Consider the following 20725-nt stretch of genomic DNA (forward strand, 5'->3'; position numbering starts at 1 on the left):
TGCTTTATTCCTCAGATTTTAAAGCTTAATTAATCATATGATCAATTAAGGTATTTGGCTCTGTAGACAAATGACTGATGTGACAGAAGCACAATTTGCAAATTTTCAAGATACATTTTTTTCAAGACAAGGAACTATTTAGCCCTGCTGATCAGAAAGAGAAACATTTGTAAAGAAGAGAAATAGCTTATGGATTTTCATATTTATTTTGTTTTGGTTCACAGTGGAAAGGTTTTTGAGTGTATAAAATTGATAATTTGAGTGACCTACAGACTTGATGGTTTTAACAATATTGTAAATTTATCTACACACTATTTCTGTAGTCTTTCAAAATATATATGGAAAAAATAGCACTTTCTTCCTCAAAAATTTACCTGACACACTGTGTTGCTGGTAGTTATAGGAAGTTGGAATTGCACCAATAGGAAGTTGTGGCTTTGGATTGCCTGGTTGTACCTCATCATCCTCCTCCCCAAAGTGATGGACTTTTTCATACTTTTCTAGATAACTGGAATGAAAAAAAAAAAAACACAACAAAGGTTTTGAATATATATAGCACAACTAAATCCTTCATCCCCCAAGAGCTGAACTGCCAAAGGAAACAAACTGCACAAACATGTAGATTTACTGAAAACAATAGTCAAAGTGGTATAAAACATAAAATGTGAGTCAGACCGACAATAGGTGATACAGAAAATGTACATATGTGGAATTGTGGATTTAAATAGTAAATTTCCTCATATTTCTCAACAACAATCCCTAGCTAAATTGCAACCCATTAAGACCTCTTGTGACTAAATCCATTTTTCCCAAATCAGCTTTTGCTTTTGTTACCCAAGATAAATCTGCAGGTGGAAGCATCATAAAATTACCCTGTGCAGGTTACCAACACACATACTAAGGTAAAGTCCAGAAAAATACTTCTTTCTTTTTGCCTGACCTACAGAGAAACATACCAAGTTCTAGCAACTACACAAGAGTAAGAGAATTCAGGGATACCGAGGGCAACAGTTCAGGATCACAAGTTCTGAGCCATGGCTGCGGCTGATGGACTATTGGAAATCCTTTAGAACCCCTTAAGAAAAAAAAATGCTGATATACTCTACACAGAATGGACTGCAAGCACAGAAGTTATCTATACCAAAAGTAAATAATCACCTTGGTAAATTAATTATCTCAATTAACAGTTAATTTAGCATTAAAAACTAACTTTCAGAACTTTCTACAGTCCAATATATGAAGTCAACTTAAAAGTCCCACTGTAAGTCCCCCTTAACTTCAGTGATACATAGTTGCAAAAACCCTTCACCAAATTATGTCAAGATCACAAAGCTGCCTGAATTTACAAACTTCCATTGAGCTGAAAACTGACAATATCAAGTCAACTAAATCATAAGAATATTGTATAATCAGGAAGTCATTTAAAACATTTATCTTCCTCTTTGTATATGCTAAAAATATCTAATATATGAGAAAAAAACCAAGCTTTTAGTATCATTTTTGTCAGTAGACACTGAATTCATTAACTCATGGTGAATCAGAAAGATTTTAAAAAAACTTGTATTCTCACTGACCTCTGGGGAACATTTCACATGCATTCAATTAGTACTTATTTAATGAAGTGAGATATCAGTGACATAACTATACCTTTAAAATGTTACCAAATACATTTTTTGTTAAGAAAATGCAACATTCCAGAAGAAAGGAAAAAATTTCAGAGTTAATAGGGCATATCATGGTGTACTGTATCACATGCAACTATGATTCATATCTGACTAGTGTTCAGGACATTCAAAGTACTATATTAGTTAAAGTTAGGTCAACCATTGCTGTAGCGCCCTCCTTACTACATAGACTTCAGCGAGTTAAGGAGTCAGCAAAAATTCTCCCTGTACTATAGTTTGCTTTTACGGTTTTTAACAGACTAAAAATTACATTTAAATATGGTTGTTTTTATCTTTAAACTAAAAATCCTCATTTATGTGAATTACATTCCAATTTAAAATCTGCAAAAAAGTAAAATCCTATAAAATTATTTATAACTTTTTAGAACTCATAGCTCACCACTCTCCTACCCACAGGTTTTAAAACCTAAATTCTAATTTTTCTCTTCCACCACACTTTCCTTACCCTTTTATCCCACTTCTTTCCTTTACCTTACATCTTATATTCAAAGATTAAAACTAAATACAATCCATAGCTTCTGTATGGCAAAAAGTGATTCTCAGTACATGAGCAAGACACTACTCCAAAGGGGAAAAACAGAAATAAAATACCCCACCGTCCCCTCTAAAGAATTCATTTTTTGCTACATTGCTACATTTAGATTTTACATTTTAGATTTGTTAACATTGCTACATTTACTACAAAGTGGTCTTTTAGAGAGCCTGACCTAAGTATTTACATAACTGGTTTATTATTTTATCTCCTTGCATTTTATCAGAGAAACAGTACCACAGCTTTATTCTGCTTTATTTATGTGTTTTCAAGTATTCAAGCTTTATTTTAAAAAAAATATATTTTTTTCTTCCAGTATCAATGAATTGTTAAGCACTCTATAAATGAACATTACATCACTGAACATAGCAATCACACACACAAAAAAATTAGACGTGACAAATTCCATTTTCCATATTATCATTTACTTGAGAACCTCTTAAACATTTTAGGGTAACCGAAAAAAAAAAACCCAACACAAGTAGTGGGTTTTTTTAATATATATATATATATATATATATGTGGAGAGCATCTTTAGAGCTCAATTCTGAACCACGCTCAAGCTCTGCATGGAAGATTAGTATTAAATATAGTATGGGATTAAGCAATTTAAAAGTAGTGAAGAGAGAAATACACACACTGTGGAATATAACTGATAAAAAGATTTTTAGAAGCATGATGCTATAGTAGCAAAGCCAAACATTCAAGTGTACAGTCAAAAAATGAATGCCTGGTGAATAATGCACTATATAATCTTAGGTGTCCCATGACTCCATGCATTCTGAAGTGTATCTGTACTGGTTTCTCAAAATAACTGTGTAGATACCCCAACACAGCTACAAAAACAAGGTTTACTGGAATAAAACACTCATCTCAGATTGTGAAAGCCAGAAATTCATGGGTTTAAATCATCTAGAAAGTATTTTACTCTTCCAGTGACAGAAGCATTTATTTAAGGCTCATTGTTTTGAACTATGTGCACCTACATACTGACCAGCATCTCTTCCCTATTCTGACCATTCCAAACTCAGAAAATATTGTGGTGACTATGAATTGAAAAAAATACCAGCGGTTTATGTATTCTGACAGGCTAAATTTCCACCTCTACGCATCAGTGACCGGTATTTTAAAATAAACTTAATAGTGGCTTCTAAAATTCTGAGAAAGAACGCAGTTGTGCAAGATCCTGAACTATGCGCAAGTCTGATAGTACACAGAACCACAGTATTTCCAATTTACCCTGGTCCAAAATGAACCATGGGAACAATTAAAATACTTTCAGTTAAATGCTGCTCACTGCAAGTCTAGTCTTCTATCTGCTACCAGCATTTGTTTGTTGTCTTTCAAACAGGTCAGTAAATCACTGAATCTGTCATCATCACTGTCGTCATGGTTTGAATGAGTTTGTACTGTAATTGAGGTGACCAATGTTGAAAAGATGATTTCACAAAACCAGTCTAACTTCTGATACCAAGTGAAAAGGAAACCTAAAACTCTAGAACTGGTCTTCCTCACACATGCACAAGATATGCTTTGCTTTGTACTATGAGATCATCAAAAGCTGTTGAAATTGAGGAAAAGACACGTCGAGGAAAAGATATGGCCTTCATGACGTCTGGAATCAGATTAATCCAATCTATGAATTAAGTCCAATCAATTTAAACAGAACCTACATAAATGTGTGTTTATGATTAAGACCTAAAGGAGTAGGTCAAAGACAGCTTGACTTTCCCTCCTTCTGACAATCCAGTCTCTCACTCTTCAGAGAGATCATTTAGCAAATGAAGAGGATTCTAGGTTGGCTTTCCACTGATTTTCCAAACTGAATAGTGGTCAAATGAATAGTAGAGCTGATGCAGGAGAAACTGCAAGCGTACACAGCTGAGGATGGCAAGAAGATGATGCGCATGCACCATTTCTACACTGGCAGAAGCTAGACTAACTTAGCTTGTCTAATGGGACTTCAGAAGTGCTGTGGCTAGATCTAACTTCCTTGTATTTGCTGGTCTGAGTCAGAGCTTATGCTTAGCATAAAACACTTTCATTACTGAATATACAATTTCATAAGAATATTTAATAAGATGAAGTAGAAATCCCTATACAGAAACACATATAGTACTCAAAATATAGTTTGTAAATCTACTATCCTCTTTTTCTGGACTTGTCCATTATCCAATAATGAATAGCTATTTAAGCATTTTCAAAAAATCCAAAACATATATCATAATCTATGTAGTTCCATACTTTAAAATACAAATACTGAACCTTATGCTTTTTATTAAAATCACGTCCCAGCAGAGCTGAACAGTATGAATATCCTAGATGTGCTCCTCTGTTAATTCCTACTTTATTAAAATGTGTTACAACAGTTCTGTCAAACACAGAAACTCTGCAATTTCAAAATCTACTTTCCTTCTTTGCTCTCTGAAATCAATTACATTTTTTCCCACTCAGTTTGACTAAGAAATGGGGGGGGAGTGGCGCAGAACGCAGAAAACATTTATGTATAAATTAAAAGACTTTTGCGAACTAAAGCAGTTGTAATTTTTTTCAGTGTTGACAACTCTCATAAAGTTCTCATAAATGTCTTATTAAGTATTTCACAGGAAACCAGGATTCAAATCAGCTTTAAGCAATGATCTAATTCTTCCCTATGCCAAAGCAAGTACTAATTTCACTTTCTTAAATTCTTAGCTCTTTTTGTTGTTATTCAATTTACCAAAGTTCAACCTCTTCAAAGAGCACTCCCTCTTTCCTACCTCACCCAAACTAATCAAGTTTGCTGAGGGGGGGAACAACAAAAAAAAAAATTAAAAAGCCCACAACAACATCAAAGCATCAGTTACAAAGGCTACAAAAAACACCCACATGACAAATAGAAAGACCTTGAACCTCTAACACATACACTTATTCCTTTTAAAGGGAGGATGTTTCACTACTTCTGAATCCATCGAGTTTAACTGCACTGTATTACTGAATTTCAACCATAATAACCAGACCATAATAGGCTGTTTGATTCCTACAGAAGTACCGATTGTTTACAGACAGCTGTACAGACCTCAATCCTTCAAACCCTCCTTTCGTTTCCTGCAGAGGGAATGCATGACCTAGGATTTTAGTGTAGAGAAGGAGCTTTGTAAATTAGCTTGTCAATGAGCTTTACTAGTCTTAAATTCTAATCTTACCAGTCTGGCATACAGCTACTATGCAAATAGCAGAATAGTTATCATAAAGACAGGTCTTGCTCTAAAGATACAAGAAATTTAAGAATAATAAATGAAGCTTTTCTATTACTGAAAACCAAAATTTTCTATTACAGAAAAACAAAAGCTCATACATCATAATGAGATAGTTACAAAAGGCTAATCTCATGTTTCAAAACAACTTAGATCTGTGTCTATAGACTAGAAATGCATACTTTGATCACAGAAAAAGGTTTTTAGGAATTCAGAATGCTTCCTTAATTTAGCAAAGTCAGAGGCAGTATACATCAACAATAGAGGTCTTAATCTTCCAGTCTTCTTTAATTTCAACACCAACTGAACAGTTATGCCCTGAAAGAGAAAGATGCAGCTAATATGTATGAAAAAGAACTAAAGCAACTGAATAAATGAAGGACCAGAACAAAACTATTAATGAAACAAGCAACGTATACAGGATGTAAAAGTTTCAAAGACATCTGAGGAAAAAAACTAAGTACTAGGTTGAAACCTTGGTGAGAATGGAGTAATGAGGAAAACTGCCTTCAGTACATACATTGAAAGGTGCTCCATACTCTTAGCACAGCATCCTGAACTGGTGTTAGCCCAGTGCACACATGGTCCAAAATATCCAAGAAACTGAAACGCAATGAAACCCAGTGGCAATTTACACCCACTCCCTCTTTTCAGCTTTATTTCACACCTCTATTTTGAGAGGCTTAATTTAAAAAAAAAAAAAAACCACACAACAAACATGGACACCCCCACCCCCACCCCCCCCCAAAAAAAAAAGCCCTAAAACAAAACCAACACAACAACAAGAAAAAACAACCCAGCAAGCCACACACACACATCTGGTGAATAGCTAGAACTACAGGATACGCAAAGTACTGAAATATGGGAAAATACATAGGCAACCAGAGACATGTGAAGGCTGGCTACTTTTTGAAGGGCAAGTGATTTCAATGCTTTCTGAAAACTCGGTTCCTTTAAGGTCCCTTGAGTAGGAAATCAAAAGATAATATCCCTTTGAAAAACAAATTCATACATTACACATTCTGTTCCTGTGACAGAATTTCAATAGGTCATTCTATGATTCTGACCTTCATTCAGGTCTGGAGAAAGTAAGTTCTAACAAGAGGGCTAATATTTTTTTCTCCATTAAAAATACTTATTTGAATAACAACACAGGTTTTTTTATTCAGTCAAGTTAGTTTCAGGCTTGTTTTCTGATATTTGGGAAAAGATGCTAATAAAAGGAAGTCTACACTAGGTACAGCTAGTGGTATGCAGAATTTACTATTAACAGTAGCCCTGTATGGGCTTACAGTATGCTGCAAGCTCTTAAGCTAGGGTTTGGGGGACATTTCTGGTACATTTTTAATCTGCTTCTTGCAAAAGTGAAGAACTTGAACAAAAAAGCATCTAAACTTTTAGATTAAGATGGTCTCCAATTGAAAATTTAGACATACTCTCTTAGTATTTGTCAACCTATCTTATTACTGGTATAAAACATCTAGCTTATTTGCATATTTTGGCTCCCTATACCAGGACACAGTAGATTTGCCAAATATATATTAAGCCAGTGCCTGGCAAAACAGTGAAAACAGCATCAACCATCACAGTCCAACCACCAATTCCTTATCTTTATATTCAGCTGAAGGACAAGCAGGTACCATTCCTACCAGACCTCTCCATCTGATCTTTCTCAGAACTGTCTTTTTGGCAGCATTATTAGCAGAGGACTGACAACATGAACTTGCACTCATTCAGTCAGCCTGAACACCTTCTGTTATGAAGCAAGGCAGACACGCTCTTCCTGCTCATTCTCTTGCATCCCCTCTCCCTAACTGCAATGCTACCAACAACATCCTAGATAATCATGAGACAAAATCCTTACTGTAATAAGGATTTCACACTACTCCACATTCCAGTCTGTGTCACTCTCAATGACAATCATTCCATACAGTTTCTCTTTGCCCCTAATTTGACATGACTCTTGCCCTGATCTGAAAGGCTAAGGAAACCCATGGTGGCAATTGTATGCCAACTAGAAACATTTTCAGAACAGGGGTCCATGCTTGGGTAAAACAATAAAAGTAACTAAAAATATTGGAAGCAGCAGAGGAAAAAAAAAATAAAAGCTACCTATTATTCTAAGATTGTGAAAAAAACAAATACCTTTCAATAACATTCCTCCCTAATACATGCAGCACACTGGTACTTGCACTCATGCATGGTTTACCCAGTTGTACATGTAACTTCTTTACAAGGGACAACTCATGAACTTGTGGTGCCAATCAAAAGCTGCAACTTTTTAAAAGCTAACATCTTTATCAGACAATTCATTATAGTCCTATACCATGAATCTTTGCCTGTTACAGGTGCTGGAAAATCTGATCCATTTATGAATCCTAATAGCAGGCAGTACTTCAATCACAGAGAAGGCTATTGCTCAGCAGGGCCAAAGCACTTATGCTCGACTCTCCTGCTGCTACTGCACACAGTGGAGACTGGTGCCACACTCTGGAATGACACTCCTGCTTAGAACTTAACAAAGCTGCTGCTGCAGCTGCCCCAAATAACGTCTAACTCATTTAACCATCTCATAGATGTTTGCTTACAAAACCCCTGCCCCAAGAGTTATCCAAACTAGTTCCTAGAGATGCCAAACTCAACCTGCTTCAAGGTTCTGCTCAAACTTCCAGCATACACCAACAAAAATTGATTTAGTAGCAGAGTGTTTCACCAGTGTCATCAGCAATCTCTTCAGGGCTTTCCTCCTTGGCCCTGAGGGCACCATGAATTCCAATTCAATGGTTACATCAGATTATTGTCAGAACTGATGCTTGCAGCTGAATCCTTCAGAACAATGTTTGTGTGGTTTCTGAGTTAGGCAATGTGAAGATGGAAAACAAGTATCTCGCACATAAAGCATCCAGTGAAACACTCCACATATGACCCTCAGCAGTATTTGTTTGATTTCTGGCTTATTGTGACCACCTAATAAGACAGGTTGATAAATCAAGACCCTTAACTGTGTACTTGGTCAGATGTGTAGGGAACTAACAGTTATGCTTTTCAAACATCTGGCCTGGTGCTCCACTGCATGGCTGCAGAATACTGTCCTCCAGCCTGGGTTGGCCTGTTCCAGCATCAGTTCCCATGCAGCCCCATCTGACCATACTCACCATACCAGGGACTCCACAACTCCAGCCTCTACCCTGACATCACTCTGTCACACATCAGGAGAATTGTGAGCAAACTCAGAAGGCCCTGTGCAGATTAAACTTAGTCTGAAACCTTTATACAGATTCACATATAAACTAGGATTGCATACAATGGAATTTAAACGTGTTAACATTTTGTAACACAGGTTATGTGAGACTACATGATAGATGGTCCAATTTGTGGTTTGCTTGAAACTTTGTTAAAATACTCCTAACCTACCAAGATGGCTTTGTAAACAGAAGAAAACCAAATACATGCCTTCATGAAGTTCTGAATCTTTGTTAAGGCAAGATATATTACTCATTGTTAAAAAAAGAAGTGTAAAATTCATGAGCATCAGCAACCCTGGAAGTTTCACTTTGCTAGATGTTACAACAATGTGAAAAAGCTTCTAAGTTTAGAAAAAAAATTTCTAAAGTTACTGAAAATACATTCTTCATACCTATGGGAACACCAAAAGGAAAGAAATTAAGATATTATTTTATGCTTTCATACTAATAATGCTCCAATTTAGAAGGAAAATAATAGAAGACATATGCCAGCCATCTAAGGTGCATATGCTGGAGTGCAGCTTCAAAAGACTGGGGTGGCTGGAGGATGACAACACAAGCCTCTGAAAAAACTGCACTACCAGGAATTTCAACAGATTCTGGATAAATACACTACATAACTGAGAACAGGAGAATAAAACAGATATTTTGACCATCTCTAAGTTCAGAGGAATTCTGTGTTGTTACAGGAGGGGAGAGGGAGAATGAAGTCCTAATAAAAAAGGCAAAAGTTTCATTCACCATGAAGATTTGTTAGCCAAAATGGTAGCTGAAAGCAAATTTAGTCCTCCTCCTACTTCTACATTCCTTTAACTTTCCTCTAACTCTTAAATCCTGTGGCCAAATCTGTCAGAAGGACTGCATGAGAAGGTCTCCACGTAGCAAAAGCAGTGTGCCCAGCTGACAAAGTCTTGACAGTTTAGCAACTAAATTCTGGTCTACTATGCTGTAACTAACACCAAAATGTATTAACACCTGTTCTTTTGAAATAAAAATCCTTCACTTACAGGCTTGTTCTCATTTATTTTTAAATTTAATTTAAACTGAATCCACTTGTGATCCACAGCTGCAGTCCACAGTTATTTTCCAGGACTAACTCTTCTACTGCATTTTCATTGCTTGCCAAAACCAATTCAAAACCAGCATCACCTCTTACTGCTTCAGCAGCTGTTTCATTAGACCTGATGGGCTCCACATCCAGGAATATCTGACCTGTGCCATTATTAATAGTACTAGTTCTCCGGTCTGTATCTGGGAATTAACTTTTCAACACAGGCAATTCCCAGATGTATTCATCTTACTAATATTATAGTCATTCTGTTGCCAATCTGGGATGACAGCTCATCAAATCTGTCAAGTATCACTGCAGTCTGAGTTTAGCTCTTCAAACAAAACATCAGAAACCTCAAGATTTTTTTGCTATTTCCATAACATGCTTGCAAATTCTAGAAAACCCCCAAAGTTTCTCTGTTTTGAGAAACAATCTACAGTACCATCTAGATTTCCCCACATCTGAATGGCAAAGATGCATAATACAAATGGCACCACATGTTAGGAATCACTGTGGGCACATGCAGGAAGTTATAACTAAGCACTGTGTGGCCTGCCCAAAGCAAGTCACAATAACACGCTATCACCCACACTAGCCATCTAGTTTCAGACAGCCACTGAAATTGCAAATGCCACCGCACTATCAAAGTCTCTACAACAGTTTTCAGAATTCCTGTATCCACTGCAGAGCTGGTAGCAATGCAAGTGAACGTCTCTACGCTGTACGATTTAATGTGATACAATAATAATAATACTTTCAACTAAGTACAGCTTCCTACATAGCATTAGTTATACACAGTGTGTCTTGTAACACAGTCTGCACAGAATGTAAAAACTTGTGTTCCATGAACACTATTTAGGTCACTAAGTCGAGTATCAAAGTAAATACCAAAATAAAAATCACTTGTTTACGTGCATTCTTTCACAAACAACATATTCTAGGACTGGATGGTGTTTTGACAGCAGACATATTTATCTACTAAGTGTATTTAAAGAGGAAATATTTTTTTAAATATATTCCTTAAAGAATTCATATTTATTTAAAAAAAATTCAGAACACAAAGTCATCATTTCTACACAGTGTGATAACTTAGAGCATGTTTTAAAGCTGGGGACTTCCATTAAAAATAGTGGCTCATATATTGGCAAATATTAAAGCTAAAAATCTAATAGTCGCTCAGAAGATTAGAAACAAGCAAAAGTACATTAAACATATCATGGGCTTTGACCACCACAGATAAAACAACCAAGTGTTCCAGAAGCATTTCCTGAGACAAGCAACTACATAAAGGACATTTTAATGCAAATACACATGTACATGTTTAATGTGTATTGTGTACAAAGTTATGCAACTTTGAGAATGGTGAATATGAGTATTTTAAAATTGGCTGGAAGACCTACTGACTCTATAAGCAACATACAAATATTTAATTGACTATATGAAGAAAACTACATGCATTATTAGCAGGTATATACTAATTTGCCCACTACTACTCATGTTTATTATTTAACTATTATGAAATTTAAATTACAGAAAGATTTTTGCCTTTGTTTCTTTTTTCAGGTAACACAAAAGAAGGCAGGGAAAGAAACAACACTTATTAGAGCAATGCAACATTCTGTCAGTGGATTGTCAGAAGAGTTGTTCTCACTAAAGAGAAAACTTCTATGGCAATTCAGTCTTAGTTTTCTCCCCAAATTCAGGATTCGAACTGACCTTGTATAGTATATACAATTAAGGAGGTGATTCCCTGTTGTCTTTACTTCACAGTTCCATCACTGAATATGTAAATAGAGAGGGCTGGTATTTGCACAACAAAACTAAGACCTTGTGCACTTTCAAGGACTTCATTAATGTTTTTAGAAAACTGGACTGGGGATTTTTTGTATGTGAGAAATAAATTCTTTAATATTCTGCCTGCTAGCCATTACATAGAAGTTATTAACACAAAAACAATGCCCTGAAAAGAATTTATCCCACCAAGAATTTCCAGTTCTTTGAGTTTCTCTCAAACCATTATAAATAACACAGATATCTACAGTATTACAGAATGTAATAGTCACTCACCTTGTCTTGGCTATGCAGAATAAATTTCTCCTATAAAGGTGTAATCTAGCAAAATATCACATGTGAATGGTCTCACAATGGTGCTTGCAATTACAATTATACACTTACTCCAACACTGCTAAACCGCAATGTGTCTCATCTGCAAGGACTTGTGCATTTCTTTTCAACTGCAAATACTTATCTTGCATGTTTCTGAAATTCAGGAGTATTACACACTTTTCAGACTGCAGTGGAAGGACAAAAATACTCTTGGGACTTAAAACACTGAAAAATTTATAATATCTCATATTTGCATATTTCATTATAACTGTGCCAACAGAAATGTTGCTTATGTATGTTATTCAGACACTCTTAACAAAACACATCATTAGTTTCTAGAATAAGGCTTCAATGTCCAGACTCTACACAGGCAAAGTACTATTTTAGATACTGGAAAACAGTCTTTTCTCCCTGATCTATTAACAACCCACACTCTTTGCTACATTCCGGCACTATTTTGACAAGGACCAATAAGGTTCCCATAGGAAGCCTGGTAATTTGAAGGACATTATACAAGAGAATAGTAACTGTAGATTTAAATCTCATGAAAACAGCAGTCTAGAAATAGGTTTTCTAGATTTTGCAATTGCTCCAGCCACAACACTAGTCATTTCCACAACACTTCTTTCAGTCTTGTTCAGCAGTTACTAAAGAAAAGCATAAACCACAGAATTAAAGAAATAGTATCTACTGATTTCTAATGGTTATAGGCTGTTTCTTAAATTTACTGAATCTACAAGCCTTTACTAAAAATACATTGCTAAGCCATTTTTTCACCTCATGTAACTATCTGTAATTTCATCATTAGATTCTGCACAGAATCGGCAATTTTAACAGTTGTGCTTTTCTGCCTTCATCTTATGAATCAGTCTTTTCCTGCAATTAAACCTATTTACAATTTCTCTGCTAATCTGTATTCCACACTTTGACCACATAATCAAAGCAAATGTACTAGTTTACTTGTCCCTATTTATGTGGTAAATCAAACAAAAACATGAAAATTAATTAATCCTTGAACACTTTACCAGATGGATTAAATATTCATGAAAAAACTGAGAATGGAATAAAAAAATCTGATTAAGAGAATCCTGCTGGGATTCTGCACAATAGGAATATAAATTCTTTAAGTTCTACACAGAGAGGAAAAAGCTGCCTTGAGAGTGAGCCCCTTCTTTATCTCAACATCCTACCAGAAATTAGTTTGTAAGAAGGAATGCAACCTGGCCTTCATAAAAACATTAAACTTAAAAATATCTGTATGTTTTAAATAAACACAAACATATCCAGACAAACTAAAATGACTAACTTTACATCTTTTGCTCATGTAACAATACACAGTTATAGGGCTCAAAGTATCCCAGTGTATTCTGAGAATCCAGGTAAGTACAAATTTAGAGAGGTAACATTGATTTAGCTGTCTAAAGTTGTAAAGGCTACACATCTATACTAGTAAAATCAACAGTACTGTGAGCATTCCCATGCATGGAAATGAACTGCCTGTATGACTAAATTGTTAGAAAAGGGCCTGAAACAATTTCTGTCCAGACCAATTAGCATTCTTTCAAGAAATTTAAAGGCACGGTTCATAAGCTACCCTTGGTCAGGGGACCATTCCCAGAAGTAAATTTGGATACAGCTACCCTGTTTTGGGGCTAAGAGTATGGACATAAGCCATTTTGTGTCAGCTAGCCTCAGGCACATTTAATTCACTAATATAGATATAGCCAAAGAAACACTGAATGCTACACAGATGGCCTCTGGCTCAACACTAATTCTGATACAGCATGGGGAAAGCTGAATGATAGATGAAGTGTCTCTCCTTCTGAGAAGATTTTAAATTACCAGTGACATAATAATCATGAAGAATTTATAAGCATTTTCTTTTTGCCTTGTACAACTGTAAGGTAAAGACATTAGAACATACACAAAGATAAAAGAAAGAGAACAAACCGGCACAATGAATACAGATAAAGCCCAAAGATCAGATTTCCTGTTGGGAAATACCCGTCTCAGTTACTGAAGATAATAATTGCAAATTGCTTTAAAGGCAGAAAGAAGAGAAATTCTGAATGTTAGAAGAAGAAAAAAAACAGAAACAAAGAACCCTACTCTTATCTAACAAATTACTCAATGAGAATGCTGTTGTGAAGTATGTTGTGAAACCACTCAAACTCTAAGCTGATTTGAAACTGAGTAGACAGATACTAGAAATGTGCTGAACATACTGGAAGAGAAACTGTATTCTTTTACAGGAAGGCTAAAAAACAGAAAACAGTATTAATAGTATTCAGATATTAAGTATTAAAAAAGGTTTGGAGGATATTGAGTCCCCGCTGGTGGTCTGGGGTTTAGAGGAGATAAAACCTGATCCTCCACTGTGGATTGACCAGCCTTTTCAAATCCTGCGTAAACCCAGTAAGGCTTATTGTATTGCCGTTATTCTGAATGGAAATAATTTGTGGGAAGAGAAGTGCTCTGCAGTTAACATACCGTGTACCTTTTTAACAGGCAGAGAGGTACTTCTAAGACTGAAAAAAGCTCATTATGGAAAGCAACACGTTCACACTCTATCTGTATTAATCGGTATATTAAGAAAGTAAACATTTTCCTAGTTAATAATCTAGATATTATCTTTTCCTCAGAGCCTTCTTCTACACTGTACACAAATTCTGAACAGTACTAAATGCTACCATCAGGTTGGATGGGGCTCTGAGCAACCTGACCTAGCGAAACGTCCCAGCCCACGACAGGGAGGTAGGCTAGATGATTTTTAAACCCACACCATTCCGTGATTCTGTACGACTCCAGCCGAGGCGATCAGCTCCGCGGCGGAGGTTGGGAATGGCAGCGTGGAGGGTAGGGGGGGGCTGTTTCCCGGGCCGGGGGAACCCCAGGGGAGCGCCGCGACTCGCCCAGAGCCGGCAGCTCTGAGGGGGGCCAGCGGCTGACGAGTAACGGCAGCCCCAGGGAGCGCCGGCCACCGTAGTGCGCGGGCGGACGCGCGGGGGCCTCCCCGAAGCGGGGACACTGCCCCGGCCGAACGGGGAGGCCTGAAGTTCGCATAACCCACCAACAGGGCAGCGCTCCGCGGCGTCTGCACGGACCAAGGGCGCTCATCCCACCCGACCCCCAAGGCTGGAAGGCGGGCACTCGTCCGAGAGCAAAGGCTGAAGCTCCAGCTGAGGGGGGGTCTGCACCATCCACCCCAGCGGTGGCCGATGCCTCCCCCCAGAAGGAGCTGCTGAAGGGAGAGGCTGCAGGGCAGGGCCTCAGGCTGCAGGAAGGGCCTGGACCTTTCTCCTGGGGCAGGGACGGGCAGCAGACCTGCCTGCAAAAGGTGTGCCCAGGTGGGGGACCTCCTGCAGCAGGTGCTGAGCTGCAGGAGGCGGTGAGAAGGCTGGTAGCATCAGGGAGGCTGAGGAGGAGTTAAACGGCTGATTCCAAGCACAGTCTGCAGTGGACCCACAGCCCATGGCCAAACAGCCAAAAACTCGCCCAGCGACACACATGGAAGGAGGGGGGCCAATAATGCAGAAGAATGGAAGCTTGCAACGGCAAGGACCTGCAGCAGTTAGCAAGAGACTTCCCTGAAAGGCTGAGGTGCCCTTGCAGAACCACTTCACTGCTCTGCAGACTGAAGAGGAAAGACCCGTCACATCACGAGAGATGCTGGAGCCGAATAAGGCAGCCTGGTCTGCTCCCAGTATAACAACTAAGAAAAGGCAACAGGTGATAGCAATAGGTGACTCTTCTGAGAGGCACAACCTGACACATTCTAGAGAGGGGTGCTGCTTACCGGGGCTTGTATCAGGGACGTCACCAAGACACTACCAAGCCTCCTACAGTCCACTGTCTGCTATCCACTGCTGCTGTTTCACCTGAGCACCAGTGAACAGCCAGGAGCAGTCGAAGGAGTATCAAGGACTACAGAGCCCTGGGAGCAGCAGTAAGGGACTCTGGAGTGCAGGCAGTTTTTCCATCAATCCTCCTGGTCAAAGGGAAGGGCCAGTCAAATCTGACAAATCAACAACTGGTTACAGGACTGGTGCCACAGCCAGGGGTTTGACTACTTAGACCACAGGCTTTGAGAAACCTGGTGTAACGGGAGCTGATGGGTCCATCTGTCAGAGAAGGCAAAGAGCATCTTCAGTCATAGGCTTGCCAAGCTGGCGAAGGGGGCTTTAAACTAAAGTTGCTGGGGAAGGGGAACCTCAATCCATCCCACTCCTATCAGTTTGATGCCAGTGCCAGCAATAGGTACCCAGAGCCTGAAGGGGGAATCACAGGTCAGCAGGAGAGCACCTGAAGAGCAGCACAAAGGAGTTCCAGCCAGTGAGTCAGCTTCATTAGGGGCCCAACTTTAATGCCTCCATGCAAACACGCACAGCATGGGGAATAAACAAGAGGAGTTACAAGATGCGTGCACACCTGCAGGCTTATGATCTTATTGGCACTGTGGAGACATGGTGGGATGACTCCTATGACTGGAGTGTTGGAATGGAAGGATACAGGCCCTTTAGGAAGGACAGGCAGGGGAGGCGAGGAGGGGGTGTTGCCCTCTGTGTCAATGACCAGCAGATTGACCAGTTGATAAGGAACTGGCTGGATGGTTGCCAACTCAAAGAGTTGCAGTCAATGGCTCAATGTCCAAGTGGAGAGCAGTGACAAGTGGCATTCCTCAGGGGTTGGTATTGGGACTGGCGCTGTTTAACATCTTTTTTGGCAACATGGACAGTGGGATTGAGTGCACCCTTAGCAAGTTCACCGGCGACACCAGGCTGTGTGGGAAGAGATGCCATCCAGAGGGACCTTGACAGGCTTGAGAGGTGGGCCCATGCAAACCTCATGAAATTCAACAAGGCCAAGTGCAAGGTCCTGCACATGGGTTGAGGAAAGCACAAATACAGTCTGGGCAATGAGTGTGGATTGAGAGCAGCCCTGCAGAGAAGGACTTGGGGGTATCAGTGGATGGGAAAACTGACTATGAGCCAGCAATGTCTGTTCACAGCCCAGAAAGCCAAACGTATCTGCATCAAGAGAAGCGTGGCCAGCAGGTTAAGGTAGGTGATTCTCCCCCTCCACTTCATTCTTGCGAGACCCCACCTGCAGTACTGTGTCCAGCTCTGGGGACATAAGAAGGACATGGACCTGCTCGAGTAGGTCCAGAGGAGGCCATGAAGATGATCAAAGGGCTGGAGCACCTCCCCTGTGAGGACAGGCTGAGAGAGTTGGGGTTGTTCAGCCTAGAGAAGAGAAGGCTCCAGGGAGACCTTATAGCCACCTTCCAGTACTTAAAAGGGGGCCTACAGGAAAGATGTGGAAGGACTCTTTATCAGGGAGTGTAGTGATAGGGTGAGGGGTAACAGTTTTAAACTGAAAGAAGGTAGATTTAGATTAGATATAAGGAAGAAATTCTTTACTGTGAGGGTGGTGAGACACTGGAACAGGTTGCCCAGAGAGGTTGTGGATGTCCCCTCCCTGGCAGTGTTCAAGGCCAGGTTGAATGAGGCTTTGAGCAACCTGGTCTAGTGGAAGGTGTCCCTGCCCATGGCAGGGGCGTTGGAACTAGATCTTTAAGGTCCCTTCCAACCCAAACTGTTCTATGATTCTATGATAGTGACTGGATTTGTTACTTAAGCTTCCTTCACCCTTCCACCTGACTATTACAGGGCATAGTATCTGGTCAAGACAACCAGGTTTTTAGAAAAACCTAGCTATAGGTTCACAATATTGTACTTATACAGAAAACAGACACCTTACATAAGTTTCCAACTAAGACCAGCATATGGTGCTGGTCCTTTTCTTTAAGTACTGAGTATTCTGAAGCCAGGCTACCTCGGTGTTACTTAAGATCTGGACATGTTTGAAGATTCTTCTTCAGGCCAGTGCAACCTTCTACCAAGAGGCAGAACTCATTTCTACAAAAGAGCAAACCTTCTTAGAAATAAATTTCAAACAAGAAATTAAAAATAAATCTTCAGTATTTTCTGCTTACATGTAACATCATGCTTTGCAACAGCTGGGGAAAAAAATAAATCCCTAAGTAGCAATAAAAGCATTAATCCAGCAACAATATCCAACCCTCTGGAAAGATCACAATAGAAGGAACAAACCACATACACCACTTTGCTTTAAGAACTACCTTAAGGTGACCAGATCTTGCTGTGATGACGGAACTACTACTAGAACTTTACCTGAATAAAAATGTAAGTCCTTTGCAATTCTTATCAAGAAAACTTGCTAAAATGTCTCTTAAGGATTTAACCTTTTAAAGTCTTTGTCTACTACTATGAGAAGCTTAAAACCTGTCCAGCAACAAAAGAAATTAGAGGGGTGAAAAGTGCTTTTCTTCCCATCTCCTTTCTTCCCCTGCTAAGAATCTCTTGAGCATTAGGTTCTCTCTTCACATATTCCCTTCTATTAAGTAACAATCAATTCTCCTTAATCAATGCCATTTTTCATTTCTTTTTCTCTCTTTAAAAAAGAGCTTCTGTAGAAGAGCCTACAGCACTAGACATTCCAAGCAGCTGCAACATGGCATTGCCACTATTCTTGTCATTTCAGAATGATACAAACACCTACAGTGAAACCAGCTCAGGTCTTGCTCATTTCTAGCACCTAAAATTCAGAAAAGTTACAAGTGAAAAAACTTTCTAGTTCTGCTTGTTTGAAGACTCAGGAATACAGAATTTGAATTACATTTTTAGCTCCTTTAAAGAAAATCAAATTCTGAAGAAACTGATTTCCTTTTGTTTCTCCTCTGTTCCAAGGGTTAACAGTGTGTTTGTTTAAAAACAGAACGCTTCAAACTGAAAATGCACAGGAATTATTATTAAACTAATACAGGTATGTTAGCTTTTCATTTAAACAAAAATTGCTTCAAGATAACTAAGATCAAGAGTTGACATAATATTTACATGCACAAAAGAATGGCCCTTTTTGTAGTGATTATGTAGCCATAATTCTCTGCTTTTATTTCAGATTATGTAAAGGAAGAAAAAAACATGTAACTTATATTTAAAATATCTAAGATATTTAACACATGCTGAAGTGCATTCAGATATCTTACAAATTGGGAAATGGCAAAATATAGGAGCTCAAGTTCTCAAAATCTTTGTCTACAAAATTTCTGGTGGAAGAAAGGACCGAACAAATTAATTGCCTATTAACAGGTTTCCTTTTCTTTGACATCTGCAAATTCCAAAGAAGTAAACTATGAGTTAAACACCATCATACTCAATCTTATGTAACAACAGGTTCTCAACTCTCGTATTATTTTATCAGGAAACAGTATAAATAAATTATTTCAATACACGATTATTTTTGCCTGTTTTCAAGCACACAATTGTCTTTTTGAGGGAGAGTAGAAGTGGCAAGGAAACAAGCACAATATAAAAATTACTAAGATCTAAAATGACAGTTCTGAAACTTAGGTTAGTTACATATTTGGTAATACATGAGGTGTACCTGAAGCTGAAAATGGTCTTGAATAAACCACTTCATAGTATTTTTATTTTCAGAAACATTAATAAAAACACAATAAAAATACTCCCTGTAAATAAAACAGAATCAAAGAGATGCAGCCCTCAATTCTGCCTAACATGTAAATAGGGTCAACAACAGCACTGAAAATTTATGGAAGTTGTGGATCATCTCTTCAGCAAACTGGTGTTACCCTACCCCTTTCATTAAACTAGGTCAATCAGTATTGTTATTCAACAGTAGGAAAAATACTTTAAAACCATGGATGGCCTCCCTGTCACAAGGATCACATTACTTACAATTTTCATATTTTACATTCTACTATGGTAGTCTTGTCATGTTGTGCTTGGTTCCTATGGCAGTAGCCATACCAACACATTTCCCTTCAACTGAGATAAAGTAATTTATCCTGTTTTACACAAATAAGTAGTACTGTTTAAGAAACAGGATACAAATAAACAATCCACTAGGAAAGAGGAAGGAAATTTCTATTTCTTGGGTTGGTTGGTTGTTTTTAAATATTAATACAAGAAGCAAAATTTCAAATTACTTCTTAATAATGTACTTCCAAGTTTAATCTACACAGCATCAGGATACAACAAGTAGTTACATTATTTTTTAAATGCAAGCACTTATTGTTCATCACGAATGCGCTTGCAAACATAGGGGTCTCCTCCACTACATGAAAAACTTTAATCAATAAATTCAGAAGACTGTATCATACAAGTCTTGAAATGCACAAAATACCCTTTTCTAAACTCAGCCTGCAAATTTAATAGTAAAATAAATATAAAACCAAGAGATTGTACTTAACAACCTCAAAACCCATATTATCCAACTATGTTTACAACAGGTTTTTTAAACTATTTTTTCCTAAAAATAAATCAATCTAAAGCTTAGTTACAAGCTATATTTGTCTTCTTTAAAGGTTAAGCGTACTACTACTTATTCAAAAAACCAGATAATAATAGAGGGCATCAATGAAGTGCATCAAGAAGTTCAACTCATGAAGAATTGCTAATTTTTTTCTTGAAGTTCTCAATATCATTAAAACCAGTTAGTTTCTGAGTTAGTTTAAAATTCATAAGTCAGAGTATCACACAATGCTTTAAGACCAACTTTATCCAATTGAAATATAATTGGAATGCCAACATTTTACTTTTTGCACAGACATTTTTTCCCACTTTCTAAATAATTTTGGTTTTACCTTTCCTACCTTTTGGTATGAAGTATATTTTCTTTATTCAAAACATGCACAGAGTGGTAATTTAAAAGAAAATGAAAACTTAGTTTTCCTTCTATAATTGTGAAGAAAAAAAAGAAAGGTAGGTGAGTAAAAGATGTATCAGCCCTAAGAGAAGTAGTCAGATTTTCAGATCTTTAAAGGT

General features: G+C 38.0%; 1 protein-coding gene across 2 annotated transcripts in view; it reads right to left on the bottom strand.

Annotated features, from left to right (window-relative positions):
* Window positions 1-20725, bottom strand: part of ARID2 (AT-rich interaction domain 2) — a 109418-nt gene that overhangs the window by 45501 nt on the left and 43192 nt on the right. For both annotated transcript variants that reach the window (XM_074827398.1, XM_074827399.1), the window contains exon 4: window positions 375-508. In XM_074827398.1, the coding sequence (XP_074683499.1) occupies window positions 375-508 (134 nt within the window). The remainder of the gene's footprint in view (window positions 1-374; window positions 509-20725) is intronic.

The sequence above is a fragment of the Strix aluco genome, chromosome 5 (assembly GCF_031877795.1).
Source record: "Strix aluco isolate bStrAlu1 chromosome 5, bStrAlu1.hap1, whole genome shotgun sequence".
Classification (NCBI taxonomy): Eukaryota; Metazoa; Chordata; class Aves; order Strigiformes; family Strigidae; genus Strix; species Strix aluco.